At 35.9% G+C, this 17,460-nt stretch overlaps 2 protein-coding genes across 4 annotated transcripts; both read left to right on the top strand.

Moving 5' to 3' along the window:
• Positions 1–1,643: 1,643 nt before the first annotated feature.
• LOC122280959 lies at positions 1,644–14,456 on the top strand. 3 transcript variants are annotated; one of them, XM_043092114.1, is made up of 17 exons: positions 1,645–1,825; positions 1,953–2,016; positions 2,409–2,517; positions 2,656–2,718; positions 4,233–4,336; positions 4,881–4,947; positions 5,062–5,133; positions 5,657–5,818; positions 6,511–6,584; positions 6,668–6,765; positions 8,134–8,241; positions 9,561–9,658; positions 10,804–10,941; positions 11,342–11,389; positions 11,930–12,044; positions 13,822–13,922; positions 14,154–14,456. In XM_043092114.1, the coding sequence occupies exons 1-17, from the start codon at positions 1,753–1,755 to the stop codon at positions 14,238–14,240; spliced, it is 1,581 nt and encodes a 526-aa protein (XP_042948048.1). In that variant the 5' UTR covers positions 1,645–1,752; the 3' UTR covers positions 14,241–14,456. The 3 variants fall into 3 exon arrangements, with proteins under 3 accessions (XP_042948049.1, XP_042948048.1, XP_042948050.1); XM_043092115.1 differs by lacking the exon at positions 8,134–8,241 and having other exon boundaries at positions 1,644–1,825; XM_043092116.1 differs by lacking the exons at positions 1,645–1,825; positions 1,953–2,016; positions 2,409–2,517 and adding an exon at positions 2,976–3,144 and having other exon boundaries at positions 2,658–2,718.
• Positions 14,457–15,237: 781 nt separating this feature from the next.
• LOC122280960 (30S ribosomal protein S20, chloroplastic) lies at positions 15,238–17,319 on the top strand. The gene is made up of 3 exons (XM_043092117.1): positions 15,238–15,504; positions 15,804–15,970; positions 16,881–17,319. Exons 1-3 carry the CDS (start codon positions 15,330–15,332, stop codon positions 17,112–17,114), a joined length of 576 nt encoding a protein of 191 aa, XP_042948051.1. The 5' UTR covers positions 15,238–15,329; the 3' UTR covers positions 17,115–17,319.
• Positions 17,320–17,460: the final 141 nt, after the last annotated feature.

Here is a 17,460-nt window from a genome sequence, read left to right on the forward strand (position 1 = left end):
GGATTGCTGCCACCCATCTACTTCTATATAGTCCGCATTAATACAGACTCGTAGCTCAAGAATATCATAAATATACAATCACTGACCGTTGTCAGTGATTCTATTCTAAGGACACGCACATATCCAAACATTCGAAAGACAAACAGATCATGATCAGGATACATGTATTCATATTTCGATTTCGCAAACTAGGAATGAAGCATATGCTGGTAGAGGTCGCCAATGATTGCGGGGAGGAGATAGTCAAATGACATGATCTTGGTACATCAAGGTTTAGAGAATAAAGTGGGCATATCATGATGATTAACATGCCCCGTCGTTTTACCCCATGACCAGCTATTCCCATCATTCTGTCGCCATTTTCGGGTTTGAGGTATGCATCTATGTACATAGAGACCAATAGGGAAGGGTCCAGTTAGTGCATGGATTTGGCACAGCACGCGGGTGTGCCTTATCGGTGCAAGTTTTTGGACTTAACCTAAAGGTGAAAATGGTCCTAATGACTCCATGCTGAACAGAGATAGTGTCTGATCTTCATCTGCACTTGCAGGCATATAATTATGACTCTCAAACTCTCAAGTAAGGTTGAGATCAGGAAAACATGATCCAAACACTCCAAAAGCTGACCGGGGCTTGGAGTTTGAAACATTTGGGCTGTGTTTCTAAGTATCATTTTTCTAAAGACTCTGGCTTGCTGTTGCAAGCTCACCGAGCTTCATATGCTATTGTACACTGCCAAACTCCGATTAGAATTCATTTACCATGCGTGCTTGCATACTCCTCCAACAAAGAAAGTGGGAATGAAAAACTTTAACGACTGTTTCAATCCAATCTCATTCAGTGCATCCTTCCTGGCCTTCTATGACTCACACCACTCTCTCCCTCTCTCTCTCTGATCGTTACCAAAACCACCTTCATGGCTGCCATTTTCCTGGCCATAGACAGTGAGATAGAACAAGCTTATTTGCTCTATTCTTTATTTTTCCATTTTTTTTAAACTGCTGTAAAAAATTTTTTGCGAGTATTTTTTGGGATTTTTGATGGTCTCTAATTTTGAATTATGACCTTGTTATTTGACAAAGTATTATCTAGATGGAAAGCCGAAAGAGCACGTGATGATCTTTGTTTTGAATTTTGAAATTCTCATCAATCCACGTTTAATATATAGAAATGAATAATTTCAAGCCTCTCTTATATAATTAGATTTATCAAACTCAAGTCATTCAATTTAGTAAAACAGTTGAAAATTCTTCAAAAAACAAAACTCTCCAATTTTCCGAGTTTGAAATTAATATAGATTTTTATCCAAAAATATAATAATATAGCCAAAACTCTTTTACAATTATTTCATTATATATCTTATGATTAATTAATATAATCGTGTTATTTCATTAATAATAATATTTTAATAAATAATGTTACTCATCATCATCTTATGATGTGTTATTAAATAATTATAAATTATTTATTATATTTTATATATAAATCTATTATTTAATGACGTATTATCAAATAATGAGATAACGATGATAAAGATTAAAGGGCAAAAAAGTAAAAAAAGTACGAATTGATTTGGATCCGAATCCGATTCGCCTCACCCAAAATGTGTTGGTGTCATTGGGCTTAATCGACACGTTTACCAAATGCATTGCCACGACCCACGCTATCTTTATTCTCTCTCTTCCTGCCCAAGTCCTCGTTTCCTGTCTCTACTCTCTTTCTTCCAGTCCAAGTTCCCATTTTCAAGCAGCTATGGCGGAAGAGTTCTCGCTTGACGATCCAACTCAGCTACTCGAAGCAGCTTCAGATTTTGTACTTTACCCCGGTACCTCCTAGTCTTCTTTATCCATCGTTTTTTTTTCTTCTTTCTTTTTGTTTTGTTTTGTTTTGTTTTTTTTTCCTGTTCTATTTTTCTTCCAATTAACAGTCCATTACATTTCTGCTAATATCAGGCCCTCAGACCGAAGCTTCAGCGAAGGAATTCCTGGACCGCTTCCCTCTTCCAGTATTAATAAAGTAAGAGCCTCCTTAAAATATTTTCATTTATATGTACATGTGCTCCTGAAAAAGAATGTGCTGTTCATTGTATTCGACCACTTCCTCTTAGGATATAGCTTTCAAATATATCCAATGTACAGATGAATTTTTGTTTAGTAATTGTTCAATTTAGAATGCCTCTTGTTCATAGTCACGAAGTCACGTTTCCCTGCTCCATCGGTTTGTTGGCTTTTGCAAAACATAGTAACCTATAATCCGACTCCAATGATGTATGATAGCACCTGAGTTGCGCCTATTAGGTTTTTCTTTGTTTCAAAAGAGCTGTTAAGTGTAGTTCTCTACTCTGTCAGAAAGCGCATTTTTTTTCTTTCTCTAATTTTGGTTCCGACCTCGTGTGTTTTCATCTGCAGTGCATTGCAAACCAAAGGAGATGTGCCTGGTTTGGAGAATGCTTTGGTTGCTTGTCTGGAAAGGATATTCAAAACAAAATATGGCGCCTCTCTCATCCCACATTATATGGTACGTTTGTTTCTTTGAGTAGACTGATTGCATTCTTGTCACGCGTAATGAAACTTGCTTCTTCTTTAATAGTAATAATATAGGGTGATTGGTTTATGTTCGACTAGCATTTAACCAATCTTTTTTCTCTTTATTCAGCCTTTTGTACAGGTTGGTCTAAAGGCTGATTCCCAACTAGTGAGGTCTTTAGCATGTAAGACGGTATGTACGCCCATTTCATATGCATCTTTGACTGGATTTATTTGATGATGCGTGAAAAAAGTTAATGCTTGCAATGTTGTAAATTTATGTCTTTAAATTTGCCATTTATGTTTGCAGGAGCAAATTATTTTCTTGTTTTGTCAGATGCACATTTTAATGACTCAATTCATGAGTGTTTTAAATCACATATCTACCTTATAGTTTATTCTATGTAGAGCAATCTCTTTATCCCTCCTTTGTGGCTGTTATTGTATCAGCTTGCACTTTTAGCCTTTTAAATCAAGGCTGTGATGTTGCTTGAAACTTTGAAAGTTGAGTTGCAATACTGAAGTGAAAGTGCCACATGGACTTCTGGCCCAGATGGATAAGAGACCATCGGTTGGCGATGGAAGCATGAGCGGGTACCTCTTGTCTACAAAGACAGGGGTAGATGTGCTTACCCTTTCCATATTGTTTTTTTCTTGCCCACTTAATCTTTGTACCCACCTTGCTAGTTCTTGTCGATGCTTATTTTGTGTTATTGCATTTATGAGGCCGTTGACAGTATATGGTTTCTATGAAATATAGTAGTACATGAGGTGGATGGAGCTCCAAAGGGGTTGGGGAGAGTTAACTCGGTGCACCAGATATAAGGTGGGAGATGGATTAAGATAAAGATTTGGTTTGATGTATGGTGCGGAGATTACTTCCTTAAAGGAGTTGTTTTAGAACCATTCAACATTACGAGGCTTAAAGAGGCATTGGTGGCAGACAATCTACAAATTTATATGGGAAGTGGATTTTATTCTAGCAGCACAAGACTGGGAGGTGGACACCTTTACCTCATTTTATGCTTGATTGTATTTTCTTAGATTGATATATGGTGTTAAAGACAAGATGCATTGAGCAATATTTAAGTGAGGGGTGTTTAAGTTTAAACCATTTTATGAGGTGTTAGTCCCCCACGACGATATTATTTTCCCATGGAAGACTGTTTTGGAGAAGTAAGGCACTTTTGAGAGTGATTTTCTTTGTTTGGATGGCTGCACTAAGGACACTAAGGATGATCCTTCGAATAAATTAAGGAATATACATGCTATGGTGATGGCATGTTTTTGGATGTGCAAGAGGAATGAGGAATCAGTGGATTATCTTTTATTTCACTATGGGTAGCTAGCACTTTATGGCAAGATTTTCTCTAATTTTTTGGGCCAGTCTGGGAGATGCCTATATACTGGTAGATCTGTTAGCATGCTGTAAAGGGCACTTTGTTGGTCGTCATAGTCAGACCCCATAGAAAATAACCACAATCGGTTTGATGTGGTGGATATGGAGAGTAATAAATGACCGAAGTTTTGAAGCAATATAATAAATGTTGATGCAGGGGGATCCAATATGGGGCAGCCTTCTTATTTCCTATTTTCACTTTACCATTGAATGAGACCCACCTATGTTTCTCTAGCTTTAGCTTCCACGAATTTCTACATCTCTTTACTTCTACTGTCATTTAATTTTAAATTGTAATCAATCTGCAGGTTAGTTGCTTTTTGGAGCATTCCGATGAAATTATTCCTTCTCCTGCACGAATAATTATTGACTACAATTTATATCCTCTTTTACTGGATTGCCTTCTTTATGGGTAAGAAATACTGCTTTTTGTGAGTGAGGTGCACACTAAATGTTGAATATTTTATCCTGTCTGTCTTTGTTATCTTTGGTGCTGGTCCTTGCCAAGGTAATTTTTATCATGTTATTACATTTTCACTTGTTGCTGACCCAGAACTCTTTCATTCTTTTCTTTTTTAATTTGTGTTTTGTGTAGCTTAGATATCACAAGGATAGGATTGCTAATGTACAGGGACCAAATCAAGGGAGATAGTTCCTAAGGGAAAGAAAAGACTAGTAGAAACAAAGCAACAAAAACCCCTAGAATACAGAAATGAAAGAATACTAAAATTCTTGGCTGTCTTCATATATAATTCCTCTGTAAATAGGGACTTCTCAGAGCTACTTTTGTGCCGTATAAAGTAAACTAGCTGTTCAAAAGTCTCCTTCAGTTTCTCTGTCTTATTATTGGCTGTCTGCATGTAACTAAAACATGCTTAAGTTAGAATTTTTGTTTTTCTTTTAGAATTTGTTGTTGGATATAGATAAAGTTGACATGAATTACTTGTGTTATGTAGTAACGAACAAGTCGCAACAGCTTCAATGGATGCAATTAAGAAATTAGCTGGCTTGTCTGGAGGCATGGTAGGAACAAAGCTATTATTGGTTGCTTTACGAGGTCAAATTTCTTCACATGCTGCATTACTATTGTAATCTTCCATACTCTTGATTGCCATTTGTTATCCAAATTCCATGTAGGATATCATCTTCCCATCTAATAACAATGAAGCTATGCATCTTGGAAATTTAGGAGGCCGATCTTCATCACTGGTATGCTCGTTATAATTTGTGATTTAGATGTTATTATAGGGTTTTAGGCGGCATAAAGTTTCCTCATGTTGAGCGAATCTTTTGATAAATTCCCTTTATTTCTGGATATAAGTTTAGAAATGTTGTGAGCTTCCCCCCCTCCCCTTGGGTTTTGATAATATCTTGCTGAGACTATTTTGTTATTGACTGCAGTATAAGCAGATTTACATTCTCTTAATTTGAGGCTACGATTTGTGAACCAATGAGAGATGATGGTTTAGTGGGAACATTTTGATTTGAGTCTGCTATCATATATTATATTAGATTAGATGTGTGGCAAGAAATGCCACGGAAGTGTGTTAAGTTCTGGTATTTAACTGCGCACTTCTCACATCAGCTACTTAAATTTAGTTTACATCAGGTGCCATTTCCTGAATATGTAAATGTCAATTATGCTGTCCACGGTAATGGGTACTGTCTCTGAATCATGATTATTTGCTTAATGCTTTTTATTTTTGACTCTCACTCTATAACTACTTTCCAGGGACGGGTTCGAGTTTTGGCTTTAATAGTGAAGTTATTCTCTGTCTCCGATTCTGTGGCTTCGGTTATTTACAGTTCAAATCTACTTAGTTTATTTGAGGTGGAAATCAACAATAAAAATGACGCCCTCGTCACATTGAGTGTTTTGGAGCTGTTGTACGAGGTTGGCTGTTGGTTGTCATTTCATATAATCTCTCTCTCTCTCTCTCTCTCTCTGTGCACTTGTTGAATTTTTCAGGGATATTTTCTTGTAGACTATTGAATGGAAATATCATGTCCTTAGTTTTAGGAATATTGATACTGAATTGCAATGACTATGATTCTATGCAATTTCTCATCCAAAGCTGCGATAAATATGAACTCAAAATGTTTTAAGTTTGACAAAGATTATCAAATTTGGCTCCATCGTCCTATATGCATTATATAGGAAATCAGGTTGAAAATATTAGTAATTTAACGTGCATGCATGTCGCTGATTGTGTCATACAACACGTGAAAGAAATTTCTGCTGCCAAATAGCTCAAAAAATTTGTATTTCCCTTGGTCAAAATTTCATTACGTTTATATTGGAGTTGTTCTTCTTGAAGAGTCTCATTCTGGTATTTTAATGATCAGTTATTCTTTGGTTTCAAGTGCCAGTACAACTGAATTTTATGTTATGTTTATTATGTATTACATAAGATGTCACTTATTAAAAGAAAATTACATAATTAAACACAAAGGTGGTCATTCCTTGTAAATATTAATCTCTAACTGATTTTCTCTCTAATCTTGAATTAATGGTTATCTCTGGTCCTTGATTTGTTACCTTACGCATTTTGACGTGTTCTTTTTATACGTGCCCAATGGATGAAGTTGGCAGACATTCAGCATGGAACAGAGTTCCTGTCAAAGACTGCCCTTCTTCACTCACTCAGTTCTATCATCAGGTACACGATTAAGAGATTGGTAATTTATTGCAATAATTTTTACACCATTACATGCTTACACTTGAAAAAAAATTTCATGGTAGCAATGCATCAACGGAATCAATTTTAAGATCCAGAGCAATGATGATAAGTGGAAGGCTTCTCTCCAAGGAGAATATCTATATGTCCGTTGATGAATCCAGTAAGACTTCTTGGCAATATTGAAATATGTCTGTGTGTGTGTGTATTTTCCCTGAAAGATCCAACCTTTCTGTATGCGTGAATAGCTGTGGAAAAACTATTATTTCTTTCTTGTCTCCTAATATTAAATATAATGCAGCATGGTTGCTCTAGATTGTCACTGTTTCCTATGATATATGCATTCTCTGTGTGCTGCAGCTTCTAAAACAGTAAAACAGTGAAAAAAAAGTTGATAGGCATTCTATCTTCAGTAACTAGGAGCACTTCTTTAAGCATTCTGGGCCTGCCTCTAAGTCTCCCTACCATGTTTTAGCGTGGTGCCATAACTCGCCATTGTAGTTTCTAATTCAACATAAGTCTGCCCCTTGAATAGAACATAATAACTTGCCATATGGGAGAGTATCAAACCTACTTGAGCACTGGCCTTACACAGCCTACCATTTTCTTTTGCCTTTGATACTCAACCAATCTATGCCTATGTTTCACATGTATGAATGCTTCACCCACATTCCAACTGCAATGCCAATCACAGTGAGGGCGTTTGCTTTTAACTCAAACAACATTGATGATTTTGCATGATGTAGATTTTGCCATCTAGTTTATATGCATGTTGGTTGCTTATAATGACATTATTCAGGCAGTGTGATTTATTTAATCCAGGTGCATGGGCTCTGGGCCCTGGCAACTGTGAAACTGTTTCTTGGTTCAACTTCTATGATTCAGCGTTATATGGACTTTTTGGTGCCTTCTGGGCTTATATGTGGATAAGGCATCATACACATAATGTTCATTTCACTGCTAAACATAAAATTGTGAAGGATTTTGCAACTTTGATCTGTAACTTACTTCCAGTTGCGATTCTGGTGAATTTAAATATTAGAACAGTCAAATCACATAAGGCTCCTTTAGACTTGAAATATTAGAACCTCCAGACTGGTGCAGCGTATTGTTTTTCCTTTGGTCTGGACACTGGTATAATGTTTATTGTTTGATCATTTTTCCCCTCCCTTGGGTCCAATGATTGCTATACTTAGTTTTGAGATAGCATATACTGATACCAGCAACTTTCATATTGTTAATGTGACCACAATACAAGAGTGGTATGATGGTGTGGATTTATTAACATTACTACACTAGTTTTTAAAGTATGGATTGAACTATAGCAAGCATTCCTATTTAGGGAATTTCACTGCATGCAAATACTTCTCTTTGTTGACCTGGCGTGGGCTTATTGACTAGAAGATTGGTTTTATATTTGTTACATTGAAAACTTAACAAAAAAAAATATTTGTTACATTGAAATACTTCACTATCTAGAAACTGATTCCGAAGTGGCTTGCTATTGTGCTGAGTCTTCTTCTGAATTCAGGTGTTAAAACTGTGATATCAACCATTGATAAAATACTTGAGCCATCAGAAAGTCGAGATACAGATGAAACTGAATCTGCACTTGAAGCATTGGGTCACATAGGTTCATGTAAGTATGCCACTAAAACTGCTGTAGGCTAAGGTTTCTGTGTCATTCATGTACGATCTTATTTAATCTTTTTCTTTTCACTGAACATCCCCCTTTTTAGTAAAAAATGTTTTGCAGAAGTGTACAATGATTTATATCTCTGATGGTATAATTCTGTGTATATTAGGTACCGTATCCATTTCTCAAATGCCACAAACTCCATGTAGCAGATGTTATGTCATTTTCTTTTCTATCCTTTTTTTTATTTTCAAATAATAATAATAATTATTATTATTATTATTTTTATTGAATTCATCATTTATTATTGACCATATCGGTTGTTCCTGCTGATGGTCTTTGGACCAAATTTCTCATTACTTAAGATACTATCATTATCGCTTCCACAATAGATGTCCAACCTGTAATCTTGGCCCAATTATAAGAGCGGAGCTAAATTACAGGTGGAGCATCACCTGTAGAAAAAAATAACGCATGGAGCATCAAGTCACGAGTTCAATCTCATATCACTACATGTATATATCTATAAAAGAAGACCATATTTTTTTTTCTCTCATGGACACATCTAACAAAAAACATGATTTTCACTGTTCAATGTTAACTAACATAAATGTATAATTATTCGAAGAAGAATTGTAGCGTCAGAATGTGGTTAGGGTGCAATACTTGCATCCATGCATATAGATCATGGAACTATAAATTTATTAATCCTATCCAGTTGACACCACCATCTTGGTAGAAGATGGTGCGGCTGAGACTGCATCTTTCCCATCCATTTGATTGCTGAAATCTTTAATCCTTTCTCAGACTGGTTGGGTTTCTCCAAATCAAGCATGGTAAAAACATGTGCGTTGAATAATTTATAGATGGCTCCTATTTGCTAATAAAGGCTGCAGTTCTGACCTTTTCTAGTTGAAAGAAAGGAGGTTTGTATGTTATGTATGCTGTATGATGTGCATTGTTGATCTATTTCCTGAAAATCTAAACTTTTGGACAGATGCTTGCTAAGGTGTGGTATCATATTTTTGTGCCTAAAGGTTGAGAATCATGGGAACCCTAATTTGTTTCAGTTTTATTTTCTTACGTCTTCCATTTTGACTAGCATTTTTAGGCCTGCTTGTCGGGTGATGTGTTGGTTAAATACCTGAAGTTTTATTTTCAATGTTGGGAAGGAAGGACATCTCGTCCTTCTTGCTTCTTATGATATGCGAGAATTTTTAGCAACTTCTGTTGGTTCCTGTTCATGTGTATTTTTCCTAACACTTCATTCTTCCACTTTTTTTAATATTCTAACTAATAGCTACTTCTTTGTAACCCTTTAGTGATCCAAGGAGCTGCATTAATACTCTCAAGTTCACCACCTGCTGCAAGACATGTTATTGATGCTGCTTTTGATCGGCAAGGACATGGAAAACAGCTGGTGAGCATGTAGATCCTTTCATGTTATCTTTGTGTTTGTTGGTTAGTTTTTTCCACCCTTTTTTATGTTACTTATGTTGCATTGATTTCGGGGTTCTGGCAATTGAAAATCCTAAGATAAATGGGCTATGGAAAATTACAAAGATTCATGTAAATCTGTAGAAGTAGGAGTTGAGAGGAGTTACCGAAAAAAGATTGGCTCCTGTATCTTGGCGAGACAAGAGCAAGGCCAATAAAACATAAAAGGGAAATGGGTGAATTTAAAAAAAGTTTGTTTTGGTTGCAAGATAATGGCAAGACATGAAGGTTATATGATTTTCAATCGTTGAATCTAAATTTAGGTTGTGAGGCTCTTAGGCAGATATGATATGTATCTAGCTCAACTAATCTTGTGGTATTTGGAATTTTGGTGGACCTTCCCAACTCAACACTGAATAATATTTAACATTGACCACTTTGTCAGTACGTTAGTCATAGCTGCCATGTTTTACTTGGTACATAAAAGATTTTTTTGCCCCTTCCCCATGAACATTGTCTCTCCTTAAAATCCATGAGGTTGCTCTCTTTTTGAAACTTCTTTTTTGCACACCAATGTAAAATTGTGAGTTATATGGTCTGATCTTGAGGTTTACCTCCTCCTGACAAGTAGTAAAGAGCTGAAAAAAAGACAATGGATGTAGAATGTCATTTTTTTTTTCTGTCTGTGTCAACTCAGAAACATATGCCAACTTTATGAGTCCCCTAGACGTGGTAATAACCAAATCTGATGGGGTTTAAGGAAACCCAAATTCTCAAAAATGATTTTCTTCAACATGTGTGTTAAATGGTTAGGCAATCCACTTCTGGGAATAACCATATTTATATATTCTTACTTACCAGAAAAGAAGGATATATTAGAGAAAAAAAGGTGAAGAAAAAGAAAGTTTTGACACTGTAGTTAATACGTAGCTATCGAATTATCTAGTTGAAGTTTGGTCATGGAGCATAAAATGGGATATAACATCTATCCCCTGCATCGTGATTTCAAATGCTCTCAATTTGTGTTGTAAGAAATCCTATCTTTAAAATTTTTGGGAAAGAATCCTGTACTTGCCGTATCCTGGGCATCTTGTATATGTCTGAAATATTATTAATTGGCAAACACAGTCTGCACTGCATGCTCTTGGAAACATAGTAGGAGAATCAAGACCAGATAATGAAATTATACTGAATGGGGATGCAGAAGAAAGTTTGAGACGTTTAATCTATGAAACAGCATCCAAAAGTTCCAAGTTGGCACCATCTGTAAGTAATTGCTTCTTCTTTTTTTCATCTTTTAATTTTTTGGTCTGCTCATATCAATGATATGTTTTTTTGTTATGTTTTATTGGAAGAGCACTGGTTGGTTTTTAGCCTTGAAATATTATAGGAAAAAAAAAAAAAAAAAAAACTCTTAAAATAAGTATACCAAGTCAAAGCATTTGGCAATCAAACTCATTATGGCAAGGGTGCTAATGACGTGCCTGCAGTTTGGGTGTTTCAAGATCTTTTCCAAGAATTTAACAAAATATTATCCTTTTATGTCTGAGTACAGATTCTTATGTTTTTTTGTTGGGGACCACCTTCATTTGAGTTCCTTTTCATTTCACTTGTCTGCTCTTTAAAACGTCCAGAAGTCTTACCAAGTTGGCTGTGCAATTTCCAGGGCCTTTTGTTGTCAGTTCTTCAACAGGATTCAGAAATTCGTTTGGCGGTGAGAATTTCATAGTCATGAGCATTGTAATGTTTTCTTTTTTTTCTTTTGGTAGCCATAGATTTGAACTTTTACAGAGTTGATGTATAATGAGGTTTTCTTTTCACCTAGTTTGTTCTGGTGACATTCAAGTATCAGGGCAAAGCAACTTATCAGACCTTTCCTTTCTTAAATCATTCTGATTTATGTGTCATTCGGTCTATTTGAATGAACGAGGGTTTATACCTATTTAATTATAACAGTCAGTCTCCTCGTGTTGTTATATCTGTGGTGCTTACATTCCTCATGCTCTCTTTTGTATTGTGGATGAGGATGGAAGGTAATGACATTAGGCGAACTAAATACAGAACAATTCCATGAATTATGATTGATGCACCATTTGCTGCCAAAAAGACAGAAAGTAACCCAGAAGAGAATTGATGTTAAACTTTATTCCAATTGACTGACCCTTACATTTGAACTCCTGTATTTGTTGTTTGCAGTTGCTTGTGACCCTTAAAAAGAAATATGATATAAGCTTTTATATATGAATATTTTCAGGGATATAGAGTGATAACTGGAATGGTGTCTCGGCCATGGTTCCTGATGGAAGTTTGCTCAAAGCAAGAGATAATAAATATAGTGACTGACGCAAATACTGTAGCCACAAAAATAGGTTGGGTTCCTGGTCTCTATGTTTATTATCTTTGTTAAATGATCACATTTCCATGTTTATAAGGATTACATTGATCACATATCTCTTAATTACATTTGATTATCAAAAAAAAAAAAAACATATCTCTAAATTACATTGAGAAACATAAATTAGATAGAATGCATTTTACATTTAAAATAATTATTGATCTAGATATAATTACTAAGGTATTAATAAGCACAGAACTAGTTTTTGAAAATGAGATGAGAATGATTGATTTATGTCAAGATGTATGACTTTTGGGTGAGACCATGAGAACACTTTTTTGTAAGAAAACTCATTTCAAGATTTTTTTTTGGCACTGGGTGCGACCATGAGAACACTTTTTTGTAAGAAAACTCATTTCAAGATTTTTTTTTTGGCACCGGGTGCCTAGAACACATCCCGACTAATCCCGGAGGTGCACAGGCCCTCAGCAAGGAGTTTCCTGAAAGTGCAAGGAGTTTCCTGAAAGTGCACCTCGTGTAATTCAAGGGGGAAATCCCAAAATCCCCCAGTCCAATGGGCCCCTAGATTGTTTGCACCCAAGAGAATTCGAATCTTAGACCTTGGAGGAAGCATACTACCAAGACCAAGGCCTTTACCACTTGAGCCAACCCTTATGAGTTTTCATATCAAGATCTTGTGACCAACATGATAAGTTTTTCCATGAAATTATGATTCTGGATGTTACCACCAACAGCCTAATTGTATGCAAAAAATGAGAGCAACAATCCGAGTTTCATGTTAGTTATTCCTATTTTCTGGAAGAGTTGTCTTAGGATTAGTTGTGGATTTAAGGTTTTGTGTGAAGACGGGAAACACAAGGGGTTGGGGTTGGGGTTGGGGTTTGGCTTGGGTATTAGTTCTACGGGAAACAAGGGGTTGAGGATCAGTGTACTTTTATGGGTATTTTGGGTTGTTTTGGGATTAGTGTATTTTGGTTGTTTTTCACTAGCTTTTTCGGGCCATCTAGGGCTCTCTAATATGGGCTAGGTGTTTTCTTGTATACGTTCAGCATATTTGGTTACTCCTTTTGATATATATAATATTTTTACTTATAAAAAAAAAAGGTTTTGTTTAAATTGTTTTGTTGGATTTTAAAGGCTTTTCTGTTTGGACTACCTCAACTGGGTGTGTTTTTCTGGATTTATATTTTTTTATATCTTTTCCTTCATGCGATTTTGTTTTCTAACTCTCACGTGAGAGTAAAAAAGAAAGAAAAGAAGACAAGAAAAGGCATAACTAAAATCTGTTCTGTAATAGTTTGTTCAGGTATGGAATTGTGATATGTAACTAACACTAGTAATCTCAGTTGTTCCATTACTCAGATCCATCCAGAGAATGAGATCAAGTATTTATTTGAATCTTGCCTGCATAAATACATAAATCAGTTCTCCTACTTATAAATTAGGGAAAAATACACTTTGTGAAAAAAATTGTGCATCATTCGCTAGTTAATCATCAAGATTATGTTAGTTCGTGACGGCATTTGGTAGTTTGAGAGTGCAATGTGTCAGCTTCAGCCTTAGTAGTTTGGGATGCGTAAGTGTAGACATTTAATTATTGAAGGCTATAAAGTCCCCTTTCATTGTTTGAAGTTCATCTATATTTTCCAATATCTTCAAGTGTAATTATACTCGGTTGATTTCTGGTTTCTTTTCAACTTATGCGGAAAAAATCATCATTCATTTTAGAATCTTTGTTCCAGCTACGTTTTTTCCAGTTTTTATAAATCTAATTAATGGCACTTTCTCAGATATGGAAGTTAGATATAAATGCTGCCAGTCAATCCACAAGGCCTTTATGTCCTCTAGTAAACTTATCAACGATCCTGCTCTTGCTGGAATTGTGGCCAAGGTAAGAGCTATTCTTTTTAAATTGTGGGCCAATATTAAATTCATAAATCGTGCATGTTTTGGTTGGATTCCCTAACCCTCTGGGATTAGTAGTAACATAGTTACTCACACCAACAAGCAACAAGCTAACATTAAAAAAGCAAGTGAAGGAGGGCAACAACATCTCTATCTTTAAGGAAATTGGGCTTTGCCTCCTTGTTGACATGTAGATTTTCCCCTTTTTTTTTTTCAGTTGCAGGAAACGGTTAGAAGTGGTCCATATCTGAGTAGAAAGCATCATGAAGCTCAACCTCTGGTTAGGACTGCTGATAGATTTTAGATTTGTATCAAATACTATGGAACTTATCCTTTTTTTCCCCGAACAGCTAATGTGAAACTGATCAAACAGTTAATTGGCTTGGACAATTATTATTATTATAGGAACTTGTAAATATACCTGAGACCCGAGACTTTTGTGGCTCTTGGTTGTCAATCATGGGGCTATAGTTTGTTTCATACTTGACCAAATAAAGGGAGCTGTGTAGCTTCATAGATCTATCTGCTTTAGATGAAGGTAAACTTCTGGAATTAAAAGGAAATGAGTAATCATGTCTTATATGATGCCTCACAAGGCATCAAATACCGGGGGAGTGAGACAGGTGGATCATCTTAATCCCAGGGGTGCTAATTGTTCACACCTTTTGCCATGTAATCATATCTTTAACGTTGCGTTTGACACAAAATAATCCTGAAAAAAGTTCATCGCTGCATTGCTAATATGAAAAATAATTAAAAAAATATATATCAAACCAATTGCCATGTGTATTATAAAAGCATGCCCACTCTGTCCATACTCCGAATCCATTATACGAGTTTGTAGAGCAAGTCCAATCTCTCTCGGGCATTTTATCAAGCATCTTTGCCGTCTCATTTTGTGGAGCCGGGCTAGATTTAGATACAAAGGTGATTTTAACTTATCTCAACTAATCATTATAGATTTTTTAAATTTCTATACAAAATATAATAAATAATTTAAATTTTTTAATTTTTAAAATAATAATAATATTAAAAAATAATATTCTAATAATATTTTATTTAAATTCATTTTATCTCAACTCATTATTCAAATCTAATCTCAATCTTCATAAGCTCTCTGGGTAATAAATTGTGGATTTTTCCTTTTTTATTTTCACAGAAAATTTGGAATGGGTTGGGCTATAGGCGAAGTGATATAGTCTGAGATTGAAATCCCAGTTTCGGCCCAAGAAGAGAAAGGGCAACATGGAAAACACATGACTGGGCCTATCTAAAATACAGAGAGCCCACATCGTCCACTTTCACCCGTCTACTTCCTGCTTCCTCCTGTGGATAAAGGGCGAGCAAAATAGAGAGAGAGCTGAGGTTTCTGAAGAGACACTGAGACAGAGAGATGGCAACTCTATCATTGGCTTGTTTGGCCCTCCCCTTAAAAATGAAAAATTCTCTTTCAATTAGTGGCCCATCTTCTTCTTCTTCTTCTTCTTCGTCAAATCAGTCGAGTTTGACTGGTACATTCAGGTCACTCAGTTTCTCCACAAACCTCTCGCACAATGTCTTCTCTAAAGGTATTTGCAGGGTCAATTTTCTGTTTGTTTACTGAGAGAAATAATAAGAAATTAGCAAGGACAGAAAAAAGGCTGGGATTTTTAAGTTTCATGTCGTTACTTTCAAAAATTGAAGAAGAAAAAAAGAACCCCAGCTGAACCGAGCATATTGAAGCAATTTTTTCTGTTTATATTCCTGACTTTTGTCTCTCTGGAGTTGGAACCCATTGTAATTCCTTGTTCATGCCTTTTCTCAAAGCACCAACTTGTTGGAATTGAAATTTTAGGGGATCTTGAATTCTGGGTTCTGTGAACTTCAGGGTATCTGTCTATGAGCATGACACAAATGCCAACACGTCTTTTTGTTGTGTGCGAGGCGGCTCCGATGAAAAAACCGGATTCGGCTGCTAAGAGGGCTCGCCAAGCGGAGAAAAGGCGCATCTACAACAAATCTCGGAAATCTGAAATCAAGACCCGGATGAAGAAGGTATAAATTATTAAAATTTGTTTATAAATTGGTAGGATTGTGGCTGGACTCTTCTGGAAGTCTATTTTTTCATTGTTTTTGTGTTGAATGCTATCCAGATGTTTTAGGGTGTGAAACTTTGTGAGGAAGATCAAATCTGGTTCCCTTTTTGTTCTAAGATTTTCCAGTTTTCTGGTTTTAGGATTGATTGTTGTTGTCTTTCAGTAAAGTTTGTGGTCATCATGTGTGATAAAAATGATATATTTTATTTATTCTAAACCCAACTTTACCTTCGAGACTACGAAGCTCTCAATGAAAGTTAGTAGAATTGGAACTTTTCTGTCGTGTATAATCATTACAAGGTACCGTTAGAAAAAGACTGATTTTTCATAAAAGTCGGTGAATCTTATCTGGATACTAGCGTGCTGCTGTAATGTGGAGGAACATTTCTTTCAATCAACATTGGCATGTTGGAACATTACCACAATTTTGGAGTCTGAAACTCTCTTATCTTCAAATCGTTTATGTTTTTCTTCTTCTTGCCTACTTAATTCACAACAAATTTAGGTATCTACATATGTGTCATTCTGGTGTTTGATGGAATGTGCTCAATGTTTCCCTTCCCCCTTTTTCAGTTTGGTATTGACCATGAAGGGATATCTCATCCTCCTTGCCCTCTTAGTTCAATCTTTGTTTGTTAAGTATCCGTATCATTTAATCACTGGTCCTTTGAATAAAATAAAAAAACTGCTAAGAAAAGGAAGACAACTTTTGTTTTCCATATCTTAAGGTTATAATTATTTTGTTATAGAAAAAAACAGAAGCTGAGTGATTTCCTGATAAAGATCTATCAAAAACCTGTGATAAAGGCAGTGAATTGTTTCTTAGAAGTTCCTGATGGTTATTGTGAAATTTATTTCAATTTTTCCAGGTTTTGGAAGCTCTGGATGTGCTCAAGAAGAAACCTGAGGCACAAGCTGAAGAAGTCCTTCCGATTGAGAACCTAATTGCGGAGGCATATTCAGTTATAGACAAGGCAGTGAAAGTGGGAACGCTGCACAGGAACACTGGAGCGCGCAGGAAGTCTCGGCTTGCCCGGAGGAAGAAGGCTGTGGAGATCCACCATGGCTGGTATACCCCATCCCCTGCCATAAATGCATCATAGAACCTCTTGTGCCCATGCAAAAATTTATGTAATCCTATGTTAAGCTCCTTGTTAAGAGTGATGTGAATTCATAAATTGAGGACTCTTGAGTACTTGATGTAGATTAGTTACAGTTCGTTTTGATGCGTTTTTTTTTTGTTCAAAATGGATGTTGTGATCCAGAACCTCATTGCGTAATCCGTATGGTAATGCTTCTGATCCTGAATTTTATTGTGAGCAGAACAAAGGAAGGTTCAAAGAGCCCAAAGAAATTAAGGTTAAATATTAAAATAATCCATGTGGCTTACCTCTTGCTTTGCTTTATGGAACCAAGGAGAATCCACTTGAGTTTGTCTGTTTGACTCAA

This window comes from Carya illinoinensis, chromosome 11, assembly GCF_018687715.1.
Source record: "Carya illinoinensis cultivar Pawnee chromosome 11, C.illinoinensisPawnee_v1, whole genome shotgun sequence".
NCBI lineage: Eukaryota > Viridiplantae > Streptophyta > Magnoliopsida > Fagales > Juglandaceae > Carya > Carya illinoinensis.

Coding starts and splice junctions, on each gene's coding strand:
- LOC122280960 (XM_043092117.1), top strand. CDS start 15,330: ATGGCAACTCTATCATTGGCTTGTTTGGCCCTCCCCTTAAAAATGAAA. Junction 15,505..15,803: donor GCACAATGTCTTCTCTAAAG/GTATTTGCAGGG, acceptor TGTGAACTTCAG/GGTATCTGTCTATGAGCATG. Junction 15,971..16,880: donor TCAAGACCCGGATGAAGAAG/GTATAAATTATT, acceptor CAATTTTTCCAG/GTTTTGGAAGCTCTGGATGT.
- LOC122280959 (XM_043092114.1), top strand. CDS start 1,753: ATGGCGGAAGAGTTCTCGCTTGACGATCCAACTCAGCTACTCGAAGCA. Junction 2,719..4,232: donor GGTCTTTAGCATGTAAGACG/GTATGTACGCCC, acceptor ATCAATCTGCAG/GTTAGTTGCTTTTTGGAGCA. Junction 10,942..11,341: donor GTTCCAAGTTGGCACCATCT/GTAAGTAATTGC, acceptor TGCAATTTCCAG/GGCCTTTTGTTGTCAGTTCT.